The sequence below is a fragment of the Oncorhynchus keta genome, chromosome 31 (genome assembly GCF_023373465.1).
Source record: "Oncorhynchus keta strain PuntledgeMale-10-30-2019 chromosome 31, Oket_V2, whole genome shotgun sequence".
Classification (NCBI taxonomy): domain Eukaryota; kingdom Metazoa; phylum Chordata; class Actinopteri; order Salmoniformes; family Salmonidae; genus Oncorhynchus; species Oncorhynchus keta.
In genome coordinates, this window is record NC_068451.1 from 23,887,217 (window position 1) to 23,908,591 (window position 21,375).

The window sequence follows — 21,375 nt, forward strand, 5'->3', positions numbered from 1 at the left end:
TCTGAGAGTCAAAGGGCTATGGTGAAGCTTTATATTATTAAAAGATGAAGTGTACAGTAGAACTCTGACTTGTGTGTGGTTTGTAAACTCTCCTTTCACTTAGTAATACAGGAAATTACCACGACACTGTCCCAGGATGAAAAATGCAACTACACGGGAAAAACAATGTTAAAACGATGACAGCGAGTTGGGAATGTTCGTTTCATTTGGAATAAGATTAGATGTTCATATTTACCACTGTAGCAGTCCAAAATGGCATCTTAAACAAATTGGACAATGGTTAAATTAGCTGTAATTACTTAGAGACCTCCCAAAGTTTGACTTTTGTTGAATTTAAGGCTGCTTATCTCTCATTCAGGGGGTGTAGTCCCCCGTAATTCACACTCTGGGTTAGGTGGAGTCTGTTCAGTGTGACTGTGGTTAATTGTGCCAACCTCAGCACAGGATCTTATCATATCTTATCATTCTTCACCTTTGTGTTAGAATGTGCAAGCCAACAGCGTTTATTTTCTTCCTGTTTTCCTGTTGTTACAAACAACAGGAAAACAAGGCATATGGAATATAATGAATACAAATTAATGCTCATTCGCAGATAAATCTGATACAAATCAGTGATCAACATTGGGCCTGTAGAAGTATTACATATTTCCTCTCTCTTGGATCCTCCCCATTTACTGAACATAGCAGTTCTGTTTGACATCATGCTCACAACAGCGCCAGCCCATCATCTCTGTGGAAACTGATTGACAGACTGCATCAATACCATTCAAAGGCATGGTAAGTGTCCCTATACACACATATTTCAACTGCATATACAGAATAATCACTATCATATTGAATAACAACATTGATTTTGTACCAATGGGTACAGGTTTATTTTATTTGTCTATTTATTTAAAAAAAAATAATGGTAATATAAACTATTTTATATTACTTGTCACAATGCACATTGTTAATAACAATAGGCTTTCAATTATTTAAATGCACTGAAAAAATGTTCTAAATTTGAGTCAGACCTAAGAAAAGCACCTTAACATTAATTGTAAGTGTGAAGGGTCTTTGAATAAGTCAAATTGAATTGTCTGAAATGACAGAATCTCGACAGATGATGTTATGATACCAAAACCCATAAATTATTGACATTTGACAACTCCGATAGGGCTTTAGTGTCCCCACATCGCATTTAGCATGTTTCACAGGTGCAGTGCAGGGTATAGAATATGTGTGAAAAGAAAGACAGTATCCACACATTTTGTTAAGATGTTCAGATGTTCCACAATACAGCACCAATATTTTGACTCACAGTTGCATTATTGGGGTGCATCTGAAAATATTGTGACTATATTCTCCTTCCTTCTCATAGTATGTTTTGGACATCTAACCCCTTTTAAACATTGTGTGAGTTACAGACTTCTGGGTTGTACCATTAGATTTGTTTGTGGATAGATACCAACCATTAACAAGGGTTGAGTGGCATTTGTGAGACATGGGTGGATCCCTGGTCTTTTTACAAAAATTTATGTAAAAGCTATCTATGAAAAACTGAAACTCTCACAAACACACACATGTAACATGTTTTGCTCTATGACGCTCACAAGCTACACAAGAGTCGTTAAAACAGAAGGGGTTCTTCTACATAGAAGATCATAGTGAATCCCAGGACATAGTGTCTATAATACGCTAATAAGCTAACATAGTTGCTGTGACAACTTTGAACTCCACACAGTTGTCACTGACGAGTTGGATATTAAATTCCCAGCAAACATTCTGTACTTACAGCATTCATATACATTCATTTTTCATGTTTTTTTATTTTTTGCTTTAGCAGAGTTTAAACATGTGTTTGTGTAATTGTTTATGTCAAATAGTTTTGTGTTGTACTTACAGCCCTGGTTGTCCTGAAAATGAAATCTTAAAACATTTCATTGTGAGGCAAAATATAAGGGCTGGACATGCAGATAAAAGTCCATTTTTGTTGGGATCTCTGGACTGATAGGGTTAACTGAAGACGATGTTGGAGATGAAACTACAGAAAGCCATTCATATCCAATGGAAGAGAAACAAAGTGGGCAGCTTTCCCAAACTTTGGTTCTGCCCTGTTCAGACTCCACCATCCATGCTTGCATCGCCCAACGGTCCCCTCGCCCACTTCCCTTTATTGAAAATGTATGGGGCTCCGTTTGTGTTATGTGGAAATGCACTATAATGGCTGTTGATACCTAGCACTACCTGGCCTGCTTGCTAGCACCAAAATGAGGGCGAAGCATGGATGGTGGAGTCTGAACAGGGCGGAACCAAAGTTTGGGAAAGCTGCCCACTTTGCTTCTCTTCCATTGGATATGAATGGCTTTCTGTAGTTTCATCTCCAACATCGTGGCTATGCAAATGATCGTGTTATGTGTAAATTCACTGCAAGGCAATCAGATCAAGTGTTAACGAGTGATAGTGACACCTAGCTGTTGTTTTGGTGGTGTTCAAATCAAGTCAAATTGTATTGGTCACATGCAATGTTAATGCTTGCTCTTGTAGTTCCGACTATGCAGTAATATCTAGCAAGTAATCTAACAAATTCACAACAACGACCTTATACACACAAATACACACACGGTGTAGAATACAGCATTGTAATGAAACAGTAGGGAGCAGGTCTCGAATCCTCGACCTTCGAGCTCGTGGTCCGGTGAGCTATTGACTGTGCCAGAAATGCATGCGCTTATAAACCCAAGTTCGTTACACTACTCCCTCCTTTCAAAGAGCGCGTCCTCGCGCTAGCTTGTGACTCTACGTCTTACAGGAACGCGCTCACCGGCCAAGCACACGCACTGTCGTGGATGCAAGGTCCGATCACTTCTGACACCAATGCAATGAAACAGCAGGGAGCAGCTCTCGAACCCTCGACCTTCTTGCCCGAGGTCCGGCGCGCTATCGCCTGTGCAAAAGCAGTCTTATAACCCCAGGGTCGTTGCAGTATATACATATGAGATGAGTAATGTAGGATATGTAAACATGATGAAAGTGCCGTTATTTATAGTGACTAGTGATCCATTTGTTAAGTCTGTTTATTTAAGTGGACAGAGATTTGAGTCTGTATGTTGGCAGCAGCCTCTCTGTGTTAGTGATGGCTATCTCAGTGATGGCTGAGATAGAAGCTGTTTTTCAGCCTCTCGGTCCCAGCTTTGATGCACCTGTACTGACCTCGCCTTCTGGATGATAGCGGGGTGAACAGGCAGTGGCTCGGGTGGTTGTTGTCCTTGATGATCATTTTGGCCTTCCTGTGACATCGGATGCTGTCGGTGTCCTGGAGGGCAGGTAGTTTGCTCCCGGTGATGCTTTGTGAAGACCGCACTAACCTCTGGAGAGCCTTGTGGTTGAGGGCGGTGCAATTTCCGTACCAGGCGGTGATAAAGCCCGACAGGATGCCCTCGATTGTGCATCTGTAAAAGTTTCTTCAGCCTCCTTCTTCAGTAGATGTACCTTATTTTTGGCGTTTATCCCAAAACCCCATTCTTTCCCCATTAATTTCCCGCTGCTGCGCCTTCTTCACCACGCTGTCTGTGTGGGTGGACCATTTCAGTTTGTCCGTGACGTGTATGCCGAGGAACTTTAAACTTACCACCTTCTCCCCTACTGTCCCGTCGATGTGGATGGCGGGGTGCTCCCTCTGCTGTTCTTACTTTGTCTCTTCCATAGTAATGGCGTCTTTTTGTAAGCACTAACTCACACATATATCATACTAAAGCCACATAAATCCTACTGGTGAAACACTCCAGGAAAAACAATACTTTTGGCACTTTTTCTGACATTGTATTTTACTCACTTACCGTGAAGTATAAGTCAAACCTAATGTAAAACTGAATTTATTCCTTTACTTTACAGGATTCTCTCATGGCCAATGGTGAGAAATTTACAATTAAAATATCTGTCAGTGACCTCGAATATTATGATGACAATGAGTTTAGTAACTACACCGATTCCAGTGACACATGCTGTTCAACTGGGGAGGTGTGCAGCTTGGAGGAGGGTATGAGTTTTGATGCTGTGTGCCTGCCCGTGTTCTACTCCCTGACACTGGTTCTGGGGCTGCTGGGTAACGGGTTGGTCCTGTTGGTTCTGGTCCAGAGGAGGCGTGGCTGGAGCGTGACAGACACCTTCATCCTGCACCTCTGTGTGGCTGACATCCTGCTACTCCTCACCCTGCCCCTCTGGGCTGCGCAGGCAGCTGAGGAATGGAGCTTCGGGACCCCCCTCTGCAAGATCACTGGAGCCATATTCACAGTAAGGGGGGTGGAGGGGAGGGGCTGGTCTGGGAAGCAAGAGTATACGTCTCTGTAATAACACATAAAAAACTGCAACAAAATTGTTATCAAGATACCCAATTACAGCAGTAGTCTTTGTCTGAACCTTGTAAAAGTTGTATAACAGTCATGTTTCCCTCTGTCTCGGTGTCTCTGTCTCAGATCAACTTTTACTGTGGCATCTTCCTGCTGGCCTGCATCAGTCTGGACCGCTACCTGTCTGTGGTCCACGCAGTTCAGATGTACTCTCGCAGGAAGCCCTGGATGGTGCAGGCCAGCTGCCTGTCCGTGTGGCTCCTCTCCATACTCCTCTCCATCCCCGACTGGCACTTCCTGGAGTCTGTGATGGACACCAGACGAGACAAACAAGAGTGTGTCCACAACTACCCGTCTCTCTCCCAGTCTGGGTTTGACTGGCGCCTGGCCTCCCGCCTGCTCTACCATACAGTGGGCTTCCTCCTCCCCTCTGCCGTGCTGCTCTTCTGCTACTCCTGCATCCTGCTGCGGCTGCAGCGCGGCTCCCAGGGCCTCCAGAAGCAGAGGGCTGTCCGGGTCATCCTGGCCCTGGTGCTGGTCTTCTTCCTCTGCTGGACGCCCTACAACATCACCCTAATGGTGGACACCCTCTACTCCAACAACACCCTGGAGGTCAACTGCGAGAGCCATAAAGCCCTGGACATCTCCCTGACGGCCACCTCCTCTCTGGGCTACCTGCACTGCAGCCTCAACCCTGTGCTCTACTCCTTTGTGGGGGTGAAGTTCCGGCACCACCTGCTGGACATGCTGAGGTCCCTGGGCTGCAAGCTCAAGAGTGGAGTCAGGCTGCAGACTGCCAGCCGGAGGAGCTCCATGTGGTCTGAGTCTGGAGACACCTCCCACACCTCTGCCATCTATTAAGGACTTATCTCTCTATCCCAAGGTCTCCCAAACTATGTCCTACGGACCCCAAATGGTGCATGTTTTGTTTTTTACCCTAGCACTACACATCTGATACAAATAATCAGCTAATCGTCAAGCTATGATAATGTGAATCAGCTGTGTAGCGTTAGGGCAAAAACCAAAACGTGCACCCCTTGGTATCCCGAGGACCGAGTTTAGGAAACACTGCTCTATCCTGTTGCTCTTGAGTTGTCGTTGACTCAATAAGTGGATTATCAATGTGACCTTTAGCCTACTCCAACTTCCCCTCCAGCAGATTTGGACTGGAGGAAAGGTTGTTAGATCCGCCGTGTTTCACCATCATCTTTTCCCAATAGAGCACACTCAGAAAACAAATGATTGCCTATTAAATAAACTCTTTGTTAATAATGGGGCCTATAATGAAGTTACACATAAGTAAATAACTTGTACATACTAAAAAATAATAAAATGATTACAAAATTATGTATGAACAATATCTTATGAGTTTTAAGCTTGTCATTTATCATTTTACTTACCTGCTTTATGTTTTGTTATTAAATGATAATTGGCATATGTGCTCTGTTATAGTTAATGCATTTGTTATTACTGACACATGCAATGATTTGATGTATATTTTTTCGTAACAAAAATGCACAGTATCCTATGACAGGTTACAATTTCAAGGAACCATAGTGAAATACTGAATAAAGTTGAATTCTTTATACTATCATTCAGAATCTCTGTCTTTTAATGGTTGGTTAATAGATGTCTGTACACCAAAAACAAAACCCCTAGAGGAAGCCAGACTCAGATCAGCAGAGATTTAGCCACATCACCAACAAGGGCCTGTTCAGGATGATTGAACATCAAAGAACAATCAGAAACATGTATGATTGTCTGGCATGTAGAATGGGGAATTGTGTCAGCTCTATACATTACATTTCTATCTATAAACATTCTGAACATTTCACCTCACTAAACACAACACTGTAGGCCTGCTGGTAGCCTAGCAGTTAAGAGTGTTGCACTGGTAACCGGAAGGTCGCTGGTTTGAATCTCTGTGGAGACTAGGTTAAAAAAAAAATTGTCAGATGTACCCTTGAGCAAGGCACATAACCCTAATTCCTCCGGAAAAGAGTGTCTGCAAAAAGATAACATAATTACCCAATATCATAGAAAACAAGTGGTGAAATATCACACAGTGAAACAAAACCAAAACATGTATGGTCATATTTGAAAACAGGAAGGAGGAAAAGTGGTTAAAATTGTGTTTTGTGCTAAAAAAATTGGAAACCAGACATTCAGCTTAACCAAAATACAAATAGGGTTAAGTTCTGTCATGAATATTCCATGTCAGTTCTTCTGTACCATTCCATGTCAAATGTGTTCTGTATCACATATATATACAGTACCAGTACAACGTGTGTACACACCTACTCAATCAAGGGTTTTTCTATATTTATACTATTTTATACATTGTAGAATAATAATAGCGAAGACTTCAAAACTATGACATTTTGATTAGTTTAACACTTTTTTGCTTACTACATGATTCCATATGTGCTATTTCATAGTTTTGGTCTATTCACTATTATTCTACAATGTAGACAATTATAACACATTTAGAAAAACCTTTGAATGAGTAGGTGTGTCCAAACTTGACAGTTTCAGGATATTCTTTTACAACTCATTTACATAATCTGGTCAAAAATAGCCCATTGTATTTAAAATACTATTATTGACTTGTATGTCAATGTTTAGCATTGAAAACAAAGGATTAGTGCGTCACAAACCATGCAACCCTAAAAACATCTCTATTTCTCTATATCTCTCCCCACCCTCTCTCTACACCTCCTTCTTTTCTGTTTTCTCTTATCTTGCCTTCTCCCACAGTGTGACCTGGTTGACAATGCCCACTACAGTCGTCTCTTAGTAAAATAAATAGTGGAGTATTCAGATGGATATCGATTAACCATGGCTGTGTGTGTCATCAGTCATCATACCTGCCCATGGTTGTCATTGGGTTCAACGTCCCCATCTCCTCTGCTTGGTCAGGTGAGTCTTCAAACACACCTGAATCCCATAGTGAGAGTTTCGGATCGTTCTGCACCCCCTCAACACACCTCACCATATCCAGCACGCGTCGCCGGAAGTTTCTACACAGTCTGAGATGGAGCACTGGGTTGAGGCAAGCGTGCAGGCAGGCTAGAGCGAACGTAACCACCAGACTGTTCTCCACAGCTGTCCTCCCGTTCTCACAGGACACAGAAACAGGCTCCCCAGGCCTCCCCTGAAAGGTGTCCACCATTAGGGTGATGTTGTAGGGCGTCCAGCAGAGGAAGAAGACCAGCACCAGGGCCAGGATGACCCGGACGGCCCTCTGCTTCTGGAGGCCCTGGGATCCACGCTGCAGCTGCAGCAGGATGCAGGAGTAGCAGAAGAGCAGCACGGCAGAGGGGAGGAGGAAGCCCACTGTATGGTAGAGCAGGCGGGAGGCCAGACGCCAGTCAAACCCAGACTGGGAGAGAGACGGGTAGTTGTGGACACACTCCTGTTTGTCTTGTCTGGTGTCCCTCACAGACTCCAGGAAGTGCCAGTCTGGGATGGAGAGGAGCCACACGGACAGGCAGCTGGCCTGCACCATCCAGGGCTTCCTGCAAGAGTACATCTGGACTGCGTGGACCACGGACAGGTAGCGGTCCAGACTGATTCAGGCCAGCAGGAAGATGCTACAGTAAAAGTTGATCTGAGAGAGAGAGAGAGAGAGAGAGAGAGAGAGAGAGAGAGAGAGAGAGAGAGAGAGAGAGAGAGAGAGAGAGAGAGAATAGAGAGACATAAACTTGAGAAAGCTCTTAGCTGGATTGAACATTAAGATGAAACAGCTGTGTTCCTCTTCGGTACTTCCTATTTTCCCAGAAATGTTGACAGTTTATTATTGGACTCAGAGGAAGAGCCCCTTAAGAGTACATTAACCCTGATCTGGATTGAATGATGTATTGAAAGTGTATCCGATGACTTAGCAGAATAATAGGATGCATAAACCCTTCCTCCCGTACACTAGCCAGCCCTCGGATTTCACAGCACTAGAACCCCCCATCATATATACCACACTACTCCACACTAGTCCAAATTTTTTACCCCCTCTCCCCATCCCCAACCCCCAGTTTATGTGTTCATACAGGTATATACACTTGCTAGACCAGTCCCCCCTCTACCCCCCACAAGTCCTTACTGTGAACATGGCTCCAGTGATCTTGTAGAGGGGTGTCCCGAAGCTCCATTCCCCAGTGGCCTGAACAGCCCAGAGGGGCAGGGTGACCAGCAGCAGGGTGTCGGCCAAGCCCAGGTGCAGGATGAAGGTGTCCATCACGCTCCAGCTCCGCCTCCTCTGGACCAGAACCACCAGGACCAGCACGTTACCCACTAGCTCCAGGACCAGCATCAGGGAGTAGAGCATTGGGAGGAACACTGTGCCAAAACGCACTCCAACGCCATCTTCAGGGGAGCATTCCTCTTTATAAACATAGTCCCCATCGTAGTTATAGGTGCTATTCTCTAGGAATATCCCTCCCAGGTCCAAATCCATGTCTGTCTGTCTGTAGAGAAGTCGAGAATCAGTTTATCGTTTGGGTAGTACAGATCAATCTATTGGGTTTAAGACAAAAACAATGCGAGCAGAATGTGTGTTGGCGAGGACAACAATTTCCTCTTACACCAAGTTACACCTAGAGAGATCAGTCTTTAGTATCCGGTCCTCTGCTCTAAAACTGACAGGTTGTGTGGGTGTGAAAAAGAGAGTATCCACTGAAGTGTCTCATCTGACAAGGGCCAGAACATATTATATTCACGCTGCTCACATGATTTCCATGTAACCAGACTAGGCAACACCACACACAGCATAGTAAGAGAGGAAAGTACAGTTCCCCTTAAGGGGGATGTCCACTGCACTACAGACCATCTGACTGGTGCCATTGACACACTATGGGAGCTTGTCTCGTTGTGCTCTAACCACACTCTCTAAGCTCTCTGTAGGTATTCTATACTTATCAGTTTTTCTGTTAAACCAGAAAGACTGGTGAGAGATGGCAAGAGAGAGGGGGAGACAGAGAGAAAGCAAGAGAGACAGAGAGAGAGAAGACTTGTCCTGGGAAATGTGGATGCACAGACATATGGACAAGCACACACAGGAATTCAAATAGCATGAAAGACATAAGCTGAGTAAAGAGAACTTGTGAAGGACAAAGACCACAGACGAGGAGAAAAGAGAAAACACATAGACAGTAGAGGGGGGTTGAAATGAGAAAAATACTTACCACGTAAGCCGTGTTCTATATATATAAATAAAGGTTCAATTTAAAATAAAAATAGCCGATCATTCAGTAGTCCCAGTAGCATTGCAGAGACTGGAGACAAACACTGCTCTGTTTGCTTACACTATAAGTAGAGAACAGACAGTTTGTTTGAATGGCTGCATTCCCTGAGCAGGAAAGAGAGAGGACAAATTGAACTAACAGTTCACACAAAACAAAAGTGAAGGAGGTCAAGGGGATGCAGGACTTTTAGAAGATAGGAAGTATAGTCATTTCAGTCCTCTACTCTCACGGTAAGCAGAGATGTACAGTACACATGTCACACACCCAGAGAACCAGCGCCAGTATTTTTGGAACTTTACAGAAGAGAGGTAATGCATACCTCAGCTGCTGGTTGTCCGTCAATAACACGTACTTGGCAGGGCTTACGCTAACAAAAGCAGTGATGTGCGCAGTGTGAACACGATCGCGAGCCGGTGAGAGTGGATTTGTCAGAATGTATTGTGTCGATGTTGCAGCCTGGTCTCATAGACAAGACTTAACATAGTAAACGTAAATCCGGATCCAGGACACTTAATTTAGTATCATATGTTATATTTGGGATGGTAACATAAGACAGATGGTTACTTAAGGAAACAATGAAAGTATGGTGGTTGGTCGGGGTTGGTGTATAATGGGAACGTCTAGCAACCCAAAGGTTGTGAATTCAAATCACATCATGGACAAATGTAGCATTTGAGTTAATTAGCAACTTTTCAAATACATACTACTTTTAAACTACATTGCAACTACTTAGCATGTTAGCTAACGCTTCCCCTAACCATAGCCTTTTTAGCTAACCCTTCCCCTAACCTTAACCCTTTAATCTAACTCCTAAACTTAACCCTAACCTCAAGCCTAGCTAAGAAAGGGCAAGCTAGCTAACATTAGCCACCTAGCTAGAATTCGTAACACATCATACATTTAGCAAATTCATAATATATTTTACATTTTGCAAATTCATAATGTAAACATTTTGCAGATTCGTAACATATTTTACATTTTTCAAATTCATAACAATATAGCAATTTTAATTTGTAACATATCTCACTAAATGTGCGATGGACATCCACATGTTAATACATACCATACTAAATGTAACATATCATAATAAATTGAGCGTCCCAGATTTAAATACAGAGTAATACGAAATGGTCTGGGACCGGGTTGGGCCATAAGATATGTACTGTATGTATACATAACCATGTTGCTTTTTGTAAGCTAATCTTGTGTCTTCAGATCAGTGAAGGAGGAAAGGAGATGAGATTAGAGCAGGAGGTGTCCTTATTCTAAACTATTGAGATGGACATGCACCACGAATTTAATATAACTGAAGCACTATTCTGTCAGGCGCAGTGTAGCACAACTGCTGCTGGTGTAGCCTAGAATATGCATGCAAACTAGAAGTCTCCAACACCTCTTGTTTGGACCTTGGCTCTCATATGAAAAAGACCAGTGCCTAACAATACAGAAGTGGATAAACATTTCCCTGGAGGTAACCGCAGCTGCTGATACGAGCAGTATATCTCCTTCTCCATCTCTCCCCACCTCCTTCATTTCGGTTTGCTCTTATCTTACCTTCTCCCACAGTTTCACCTGGTTGACAATGCCTACTACAGTCCTCTCTTAGTAAAACAAACAGTGGTGTATTCAGGCGGATATTGAGGACACAGACCCGTGAAAAGAGAACAGGTCACAAAGAGGAATATTACTGTCTCCCTCTCCCACCACATCTGACCAATGATGTCACTAACCATGGCTGTGTGTGTCATCAGGCCTGCCAAAGGCCTAAACAGCCTGTTGCAACAAAGAAATTAACTCAAGGATGCCTGGGACGGAGTGGGAAACCCTGTCTCATGCTGCTGTCAGACACGTTAAAACCAGTCAAAAGAAAGGGGAAAAACAACATCGGGCTTCCCCAGAGTGGGTCAATTTACAGGATATTGTGACACCGACTTGAGGATATCAAAAGTGAAACAATTGTTGTAAAAAGGTAAAAATACTCTCATTCATTAATTATACACAGTAATGGAATAATACAATAACAGGATATACTTGTTTAATATAACATTATAGTTACACAATAGGACAGTAACATATACAAGTAATAATAATAATAATATTATTATATACAAGTCCTACTAAAAATGTAATATTCTGTGAGAAAATGTTGGGATTTCTTCATACAGATAATTATGAATGAATCGTGAATAATATTGAGTGAGAAAGTTACAGATATATAAATATCATATTCCTAAGAAAATCCTATGCTCCCCTGTTATTGGTAATGGCGAGAGGTTAGCATGTCTTGGGGGGCATGATCTTTGTGCATCTGTAACTGTCTTACTCATCATTAATCATGATTGATTCAGAATTATCCGTAATCATGGTAGCCATTTTAATATAGAAGAAAACATATTTTATTATTATTTATAATAAAAGTGACTCCAAAATGACACAATACAATATTTACCATTAATTTATATTCGGCACAGAATAATCTGAAACACAACTAAAACAAACTGCAAACGCATCCAACAAGTTTGTAGAGTCACATGCTTGATGTAGTCATTGCGTCCTAGAATTATGGGACCAAATACTCAACTTTTGACTACGTAAATTTAACACACTAAAGTGAATTGGTCCAAATACTTATGACACCTTCTAATAGGGGGACTAGATACATAAAGTGCATTCATTTCTAAACAGTAAAACAAGTAGGTATGAAAACACCCTCAAATAAAAGGTGACATGCTGTACCATCGCCTAATACAAAACATTTGATTTCAAATCCAAAATGCTGGAGTATAGAGCCAAATAAAATGTTTTAGCTTCACATTCCAAATAAATATGTAGGGGAGTGTAAAAATCTAAATGTATGATGTATGTGTCTGCTGAAAACATCGTTTACTCTAAAATCCATTACATTCAGTGAAGTGCTCTGTAAAAATAATAATACAATAGATATAGGTTTGAATAATTAATGCATGAATCTTTCCAACAGATTCTACAGAGCCGGACGACATCGATAGGTAAAACAAAATGTGAAGATCAGACAACCCACTGACTTTATACAAATATACATTTAGTTTGAGCGTTATCCATTAAAGTGCAATTCAAAGAAAGCAGTCCACATAAGGGGCTTTCTACTATGCATGTCTTTCTCTCATGAACCAAGTTAAGGTCATCCACCAGCCCCCAGACCCATGACCCAGGTTACGGTCATCCACCATCCCCCAGACCCATGACCCAGGTTACGGTCATCCACCAGCCCCCAGTCCCATGACCCAGGTTACGGTCATCCACCAGTCCCCAGACCCATACAACTTCCCCTCAAGGCAGGAAGACATACTATATTAGTCATTAGGATCCTCTTCCTACCCATCAGCTCTGGGTGGACTGTACCTGTCCCATGGTTGTCATTGGGTTCAACGTCCCCATCTCCTCTGCTTGGTCAGGTGAGTCTTCAACCACACCTGAATCCCATAGTGAGAGTTTCGGATCGTTCTGCACCCCCTCAACACACCTCACCATATCCAGCACGCGTCGCCGGAAGTTTCTACACAGTCCGAGATGGAGCACTGGGTTGAGGCAAGCGTGCAGGCAGGCTAGAGCGAACGTAACCACCAGACTGTTCTCCAGAGCTGTCCTCCCGTTCTCACAGGACCCAGAAACAGGCTCCCCAGGCCTCCCCTGAAAGGTGTCCACCATTAAGGTGATGTTGTAGGGCGTCCAGCAGAGGAAGAAGACCAGCACCAGGGCCAGGATGACCCGGACGGCCCTCTGCTTCTGGAGGCCCTGGGAGCCACGCTGCAGCTGCAGCAGGATGCAGGAGTAGCAGAAGAGCAGCACGGCAGAGGGGAGGAGGAAGCCCACTGTATGGTAGAGCAGGCGGGAGGCCAGACGCCAGTCAAACCCAGACTGGGAGAGAGACGGGTAATTGTGGACACACTTCTGTTTGTCTTGTCTGGTGTCCCTCACAGACTCCAGGAAGTGCCAGTCTGGGATGGAGAGGAAGATGGAGAGGAGCCACACGGACAGGCAGCTGGCCTGCACCATCCAGGGCTTCCTGCGAGAGTACATCTGGACTGCGTGGACCACCAACAGGTAGCGATCCAGAATGATGCAGGCCAGCAGGAAGATGCTACAGTAAAAGTTGATCTGAGGAGAGAGAGAGAGAGAGAGAGAGAGAGAGAGAGAGAGAGAGAGAGAGAGAGAGAGAGAGAGAGAGAGAGAGAGAGAGAGAGAGATAAACTCGAGAAAGTTCTTAGCTGGAATGAACATTAAGATGAAACAACTGTGTTCCTCCTCTGTACTTTCTCTTTTCAAAGAAATATCGACAGTTTATTATTGGACTCAGAGGAAGAGCCCCTTAAGAGTACATTAACCCTGATCTGGATTGAATGATGCATTGAAAGTGTATCCGATGACTTAGCAGAATAATAGGATGCATAAACCCTTCCTCCCGTACACTAGCCAGCCCTCGGATTTCACAGCACTAGAACCCCCCATCATATATACCACACTACTCCACACTAGTCCAAATCCTTTACCCCCTCTCCCCATCCCCAACCCCCAGTTTATGTGTTCATACAGGTATATACACTTGCTAGACCAGTCCCCCCTACCCCCCACAAGTCCTTACTGTGAACATGGCTCCAGTGATCTTGCAGAGGGGGGTCCCGAAGCTCCATTCCTCAGCTGCCTGCGCAGCCCAGAGGGGCAGGGTGACCAGCAGCAGGGTATCGGCCAAGCCCAGGTGCAGGATGAAGGTGTCCATCACGCTCCAGCTCCGCCTCCTCTGGACCAGAACCACCAGGACCAGCACGTTACCCACTAGCCCCAGGACCAGCATCAGGGAGTAGAGCATTGGGAGGAACACCGTGCCAAAACGCACTCCAACGCCATCTTCAGGGGAGCATTCCTCTTTATAAACATAGTCCCCATCGTAGTTATAGGTGCTATTCTCTAGAAATATCCCTCCCAGGTCCAAATCCATGTCTGTCTGTAGAGAAGTCGAGAATCAGTTTATCGTTTGGGTAGTACAGATCAATCTATTGGGTTTAAGACAAAAACAATGCGAGCAGAATGTGTGTTGGCGAGGACAACAATTTCCTCTTTCACCAAGTTACACCTAGAGAGATCTGTCTTTAGTCTCCGGTCCTCTGCTCTAAAACTGACAGGTTGTGTGGGTGTGAAAAAGAGAGTATCCACTGAAGTGTCTCATCTGACAAGGGCCAGAACATATTATATTCACGCTGCTCACATGATTTCCATGTAACCAGATGAGGCAACACTACACACAGCATAGTAACAGCGGAAAGTACAGTTCCCCTTAAGGGGGATGTCCACTGCACTACAGACCATCTGACTGGTGCCATTGGCACAAAATGGGAGAGTTTGTCTCGTTGTGCTCGAACCACACTCTCTAACCTCTCTGTAGGTATTCTATACTTATCAGATTTTCCGTTAAACCAGAAAGACTGGTGGGAGATGGCAAGAGAGAGGGGGAGACAGAGAGAAAGCAAGAGAGAGGGGGAGACAAAAAAGAGAGAACATTGGAAATGTGGAGGTATTGGGTGCACGGACATATGCACACAAACACACGAAACATGAAAGACATACGCGGAGTAAAGAGAACTTGTGTAGGACAAAGACCACAGACGAAGAGAAAAGAGGAAACACATAGACAGTAGAAGGGGTTTGAAATGAGAAATGTACTTACCACATAAACCGTGTTCTGTAGTTAAATAAAGGTTCAACTAAAAATAAAAATAGCCGATCATTCAGTAGTCCCAGTAGCATTGGAGAGACGGGGGAGAGACTTACACTATAAAAAGCTAGTATATAACAGACAGTTTATTTGAATGGCTGCATTCCCTGAGCAGGAAGGAGAGAACAACTTGAACTAACAGTTCACACAAAACAAAAGTGAAGCATGTCACGGGGATGATGCAGGACTTTTAGAGAGGTAACGGCCTACCACAGCTTCAGATTGTCCGTCAATAACATGTACTTGGCGGGCGCAGTGCAAACATAGTCACGATCTGGCAAGAGTGGATTTTGTCAGAAGGTGTTGTGTTGCAACCTGGTCTCATAGACAAGACTTAACATAGTACATATGTAACGGATGTGAAACGGCTAGCTTAGTTAGCGGTGCGCGCTAAATAGCGTTTCAATCGGTGACGTTACTTGCTCTGAGACCTTGAAGTAGTGTGGCTTTTGTGGAGCTATGGGTAACGATGCTTCCTGGGTGTCAGTTGTTGATGTGTGCAGAGGATCCCTGGTTTGCGCCCGGGTATGGGCGAGGGGACGGTTTAAAGTTATACTGTTACATTGATGCTGTTGACCTGGATCACTGGTTGCTGCGGAAAAAAGAGGAAGGTCAAAAGGGGGGTGAGTGTAACGGATGTGAAACAGCTAGCTTAGTTAACTGTGCGTGCTAAATATCGTTTCAATCGGTGACGTTACTTGCTCTGAGACCTTGAAGTCTCAGAGCAAGACCGCAGCTTTTGTGGAGTGATGGGTAACGATGCTTCGTGGGTGTCAGTTTTTGATGTGTGCAGAGGGTCCCTGGTTCGGGCGAGGGGACGGTCTAAAGTTATACTGTTACACATATAAATCCGGAACCGTGACACAGAAATGTGTATGACATGTTATGTTTGGTATGGTTAGATAAAACAGATGGCTACTTAAGGAAAAACTCAAGTAATGGTGGTTGGTTGAGATCGGCTTATAACATAAACGTCTAGCAACCCAAAGGTTGTGAATTCAAATCTCATCATGGACAAATTTAGCCTTTTAGCTAACTACTTTTGAGCTACTTTGCAACTACTTAGCATGTTAGCTAACCCTAACCCTAGCCCTTTTAGGTAACCATTCCCTTAACCTTAACCCTAACCCATAGCATAGCTAACGTTAGCCAATAAGCTAATGTTAGCCTCCTAGCTAATGTAAGCCACCTAGCCACATAGCTAAAAATCGGAACACATTTTACTTTTGCAAATCCATAACATATTGTATGTTTTGCAAATGCGTAACATATAATAGGATTTGCAATTGTTAACATATCATAAGAAATGGGTGATGGACATCCACAAATGAATACATACCATACAAAACGTAACATACAGTATCATCCGGCCGTGATTTGGAGTCCCATAGACCGGCGCACAAGTGGCGCCGAGGTAGGCCATCATTGTAAATAAACATTTGTTCTTAACTGACTTGCCTAGTTAAATAAAGGTTAAATAAAAATAAAATAAATAAAAATCGTACGAAATGGACTGCTTCGGAACATACAGATTAATACGTAATGCTCTGAGACCAGGTTGGCAGATATACTGCTGGTATCAACAGCTGTGGTTACTTCGGGGGAAACTTGTATCCACTTCTGTATTGGTAGGCGGCACTGCTATACATATTGTTGTACATACATGTTGGAGACAGTTCTAGTTTGCATACCGTTCAACCGTGGTAGTTGTGCTACATCCGGGCCCGAGAATAGTGCTTCAGTTATAATAAATTCGCGGAGCAAGTCCATCTCAATAGTTTAGACTAAAAACGCCTGCCCTAAATCTCATCTCATCTCCTCTCCTCCTTCTCTGATCTGAAGACACAATATTAGCACCGAGGTAAAGTTAGTTTCAGGTTGTATATTCGACGGATATTCGCCTGTAGTTTTCCTTACATCCACCAACAGCAGTTAGGGACCGGCAACATAGTGACAAATCAACATTTTCAAAATTCAATAGCTCTTTAACCATTACTCCTAACAATTTCAAAATTGGTTGTAGCTAACCCGATGGCATAGACACACATTGCACACCCTGTAGTTTGTCCATTTTCATCTCAAATGGTTTTACATGAATTTTTCAAAATGTTGAATTTCAATAGCTCTTTGGTCATGTGATCTGGTGAATTCAAGCACGTTTCAGAATGTCCACTCAGTGGGCCTACACATTGCACACCCTTGAGTATGTCCATTTTTATCTCACATGGTTTTACATGCATTTTACACATTTTAGAATTTCAATAGCTCCTTGGTCATGTGACCTGGTGACTTCAAACAAGGCTCAGAATTGCACACCCTTTAGTTTGTCAATTATTTTTGTATATACATAAATATATATTTTTTGATCTCAGATGGTTTTACATTAATAGTTTGTAAGTAGTAAATAAATAGTTTGTAATAGTTTGTAAGTTTGTAAGAAACGTATTTGCTTAAAATGGGCGGAGACCAGTCTCAAAATCAAGCACTAGCGTTTATTCTCGAGAGTACTGAACACGATACAATTTACCACAGGTCATAAACTGAAAATGACGTCATTAGTTTTCGAACTGCCCCGTCTCTTCTCCACTCCGGTACAATGGCAGTGTAGTTCTCAAGCCTTCCCACATCGTCTCCCACCAATTTAGATAATTTATGACCGAGCCAAGGTCTTCCTGTGTAGATAAGCATTCTAGCCAGTCTGACGATAAGTTCATTCGTTTCTACCAAGGAACAGACAGTCATTGTTCTAATTCTTGATTATAATTACACACATTGTATTCAGTACTAGGATTCAAATACAATTCATACATCTTATACAGTAACATAATAGTATTCTGATTAGTCAATCCTGATTGAAATGTATACATAATTAGTCATTATTGATAAAAAAATCCCTTAACAGTTTCTCAAATGACTGTCTCGCCTGGTTCACCAACTACTTCTCAGAGTTCAGTGTGTCAAATGGGAGGGCCTGTTGTCCGGACCTCTGCCAGTCTCTATGGGGGTTCCACAGGGTTCAATTCTCGGGCCGACTCTTTTCTCTGTATATATCAATGATGTCGCTCTTGCTGCTGGTGATTCTCTGATCCACCTCTACGCAACCGACACCATTCTGTATACTTCTGGCCCTTCTTTGGACACTGTGTTAACAACCCTCCAGACGAGCTTCAATGCCATATAACTCCCCTTCTGTGGCCTCCAACTGCTCTTAAATGCAAGTAAAACTAAATGCATGCTCTTCAACCGATCACTGCCCGCATCTGCCACCCCCCTAGCATCACTACTCTGGACGGTTCTGACTTAGAATATGTGGACAACTACAAATACCTAGGTGTCTGGTTAGACTGTAAACTCTCCTTCCAGACTCATATTAAGCATCTCCAATCCTAAATTAAATCTAGAATCAGCTTCCTATTTCGCAACAAAGCATCCTTCACTCATACTGCCAAACATACCCTCATAAAACTGACTATCCTACCGATCCTTGACTTCGGCGATGTCATTTACAAAATAGCCTCCAACACTCTACTCAGCAATTTGGATGCAGTCTATCACAGTGCCATCCGTTTTGTCACCAAAGTCCCATATACTAACCACCACTGCGACCTGTATGCTCTCGTTGGCTGGCCCTCGATTCATATTCGTTGCCAAACCCACTGGCTCCAGGTCATCTATAAGTCCTTTCTAGGTAAAGCCCCGCCTTATGTCAGCTCACTGGTCACCATAGCAGCACCCACCCGTAGCACACGTTCCAGCAGGTATTTTTCACCCAAAGCCAATTTCTCCTTTGGCTGCCTTTCCTTCCAGTTCTCTGCTGCCAATGACTGGAACGAATTGCAAAAATCACTGAAGCTGGAGACTCTTATCTCCATCACTATCTTTAAGCATCAGCTATCAGAGCAGCTAACAGATCATGCACCTGTATGTAGCCCATCTGTAAATAGCCCATCCAACTACCTCATCCCCATATTGTTATTTATTTTTATATATTTATTTTTTTGCTCCTTTGCACCACTGTATCTCTATTTGCACATTCATCTTCTGCACATCTCACTCCAGTGTTTATTTGCGAAATTGTAATTATTTTGCCACTACGGCCTATTTATTGCCTTACCTCCCTAATCTTACTTAATTTGCACACACTGTATATAGACTTTTGTATTGTGTTATTGACTGTACATTTGTTTATTCCATGTGTTGTTGTTTGTGTCACACTGCTTTGCTTTATCTTGGCCAGGTCGCAGTTGTAAATGAGAACTTGTTCTCAACTGGCTTACCTGGTTGAATAAAGGTGAAATAAAAAATTAATCAAATACTGTATGTGGGAATGTCTTATGTCCGTCCTACATGTAGTGTTGGTACATGGACTATTCCTCAACTGCATATATCATAAATTGCTATTGAAAATAGAAGTATTATTTTCAACAACTGACATTTTCAGATTTTATTTTGACACACACTTTGGTGCTTACAATTCATTCTCTACTGTCATAGATTTGGTGGGCACTGTCATTTGTGATATGATTTTCTTTAAGCACATACTGATGAAGTTGGCTGCTTCAGTGTCTTTAGATATTTTTGTCAGATGTTACTATGGAATACAGAAGTATAATTACAAGCATTTCATAAGTGTCAAAGGCTTTTATTGACAATTAGATGAAACGAGTCAGAATTTGCAGTGTTGACACTTCTTTTTCAAGACCTCTGCAATCCGCCCTGGCATGCTGTCAATTAACTTCTGGGCCTTCAATGCTTGGAGTTTGTCAGAATTTATGGGGTTTTGTTTGTCCACTCGCCTCTTGAGGATTGACCACAAGTTCTCAATGGGATTAAGGTCTGGGGAGTTTCCTGGCCATGGACCAAAATTACTATGTTTTGGACCCCAAGCCACTTAGTTATCACTTTTACCTCATGGCAAGGTGCTCCATCATGCTGGAAAAGGCATTGTTCATCACCAAACTGTTCCTGGATGGTTAGGGGAAGTTTCTCTTGGAGGATGTGTTGGTACCATTCTTTATTCATGGCTGTGTTCTTGGGCAAAATTGTGAGTGAACCCACTCCCTTGGCTGAGAAGCAACCCCACACATGAATGGTCTTAGGCTTCTTTACTGTTGGCATGACACAGGACTGATGGTTGCACTCACCTTGTCTTCTCCGGACAAGCTTTTTTCAGGATGACCCAAACAATCGGAAAGGGGATTCATCAGAGAAAATGACAGTACCCCGGTCCTCAGCAGTCCAATCCCCGTACCTTTTGCAGAATATCAGTCTGTCCCTGATGTTTTTCCTGGAGAGAAGTGACTTCTTTGCTGCCCTTCTTGACACCGGGCCATCCTCCAAAATTCTTTGCCTCACTGTGCGTGCAGATCCACTCACACCTGACTGCTGCCGTTCCTGAGCAAGCTCTGTACTGGCAGTGCCCCGATCCCGCAGCTGAATCAACTTTAGGAGACGGTCCTGGTGCTTGCTGGACTTTCTTGGGCGCCCTGAAGCCTTCTTCACAACAATTGAACTGCTCTCCTTGAAGTTCTTGATGATCCGATAAATGGTTGATTTAGGTGCAATCTTACTGGCAGCAATATCCTTGCCTGTGAAGCCCTTTTAGTGCAAAGCAATGATAACGGCACGTGTTTCCTTGCAGGTAACCATGATTGACAGAGGAAGAACAATGATTCCAAGCACCACCCTCCTTTTGAAGCTTCCAGTCTGTTATTCGAACACACTCAGCATGACAGAGTGATCTCCAGCCTTGTCCTCGTCAACACTCACACCTGTGTTAACGAGAGAATCACTGACATGATGTCAGCTGGTCCTTTTGTAGCAGGGCTGAAATGCAGTGGAAATGTTTTTGGGGGATTCAGTTCATTTGAATGGCAAAGAGGGACTTTGCAATTAATTGCAATTCATCTGATCACTCTTCATAACATTCTGGAGTATATGCAAATTGCCATCATACAAACTGAGGCAGCAGACTTTGAAAATTAATATTTGTGTCATTCTCAAAACTTTTGGCCACGACTGTACATTTATTCACTCTGTGATAGGGTTGGATCCTATA

The 21,375-nt window shown here is 43.2% G+C and overlaps 2 protein-coding genes across 7 annotated transcripts; one reads left to right on the plus strand and one right to left on the minus strand.

The window, feature by feature from the left end:
- The first annotated feature begins 471 nt into the window (after positions 1-471).
- LOC118371286 (C-X-C chemokine receptor type 3-like) lies at positions 472-5,925 on the plus strand. Of its 2 annotated transcripts, none has more exons than XM_035756682.2 (3): positions 472-777; positions 4,120-4,275; positions 4,458-5,925. In XM_035756682.2, the coding sequence occupies exons 1-3, from the start codon at positions 775-777 to the stop codon at positions 5,190-5,192; spliced, it is 894 nt and encodes a 297-aa protein (XP_035612575.2). In that variant the 5' UTR covers positions 472-774; the 3' UTR covers positions 5,193-5,925. The 2 variants fall into 2 exon arrangements, with proteins under 2 accessions (XP_035612575.2, XP_035612573.2); XM_035756680.2 differs by having other exon boundaries at positions 473-777; positions 3,877-4,275.
- A 5-nt stretch (positions 5,926-5,930) lies between these two features.
- LOC118371289 (C-X-C chemokine receptor type 3-like) lies at positions 5,931-19,465 on the minus strand. Of its 5 annotated transcripts, none has more exons than XM_052490028.1 (4): positions 16,657-19,465; positions 14,190-14,549; positions 13,021-13,705; positions 5,931-7,268 (listed from the first exon to the last, which is right to left on the minus strand). In XM_052490028.1, the coding sequence occupies exons 1-4, from the start codon at positions 16,741-16,743 to the stop codon at positions 7,186-7,188; spliced, it is 1,215 nt and encodes a 404-aa protein (XP_052345988.1). In that variant the 5' UTR covers positions 16,744-19,465; the 3' UTR covers positions 5,931-7,185. The 5 variants fall into 5 exon arrangements, with proteins under 5 accessions (XP_052345988.1, XP_052345992.1, XP_052345990.1 ...); XM_052490032.1 differs by lacking the exon at positions 5,931-7,268 and adding an exon at positions 15,270-15,909 and having other exon boundaries at positions 11,593-13,705; positions 14,190-14,545; positions 16,657-19,450; XM_052490030.1 differs by lacking the exon at positions 5,931-7,268 and adding an exon at positions 15,270-15,909 and having other exon boundaries at positions 11,593-13,705; positions 16,657-19,448.
- Positions 19,466-21,375: the final 1,910 nt, after the last annotated feature.

Excerpts from the sequence above, each read along its gene's own strand:
- LOC118371286 (XM_035756680.2), top strand. Across the intron at positions 4,276-4,457 it reads TCACTGGAGCCATATTCACA|ATCAACTTTTACTGTGGCAT; the intron begins GTAAGGGGGGTG and ends TCTCTGTCTCAG.
- LOC118371289 (XM_052490027.1), bottom strand. The coding sequence starts at position 16,743 with ATGATGGCCTACCTCGGCGCCACTTGTGCGCCGGTCTATGGGACTCCA. Across the intron at positions 14,550-16,656 it reads TGTATGTTACGTTTTGTATG|ACAGACATGGATTTGGACCT; the intron begins GTATGTATTCAT and ends ACTTCTCTACAG. Across the intron at positions 13,706-14,189 it reads TCACTGGAGCCATGTTCACA|ATCAACTTTTACTGTAGCAT; the intron begins GTAAGGACTTGT and ends CTCTCTCCTCAG.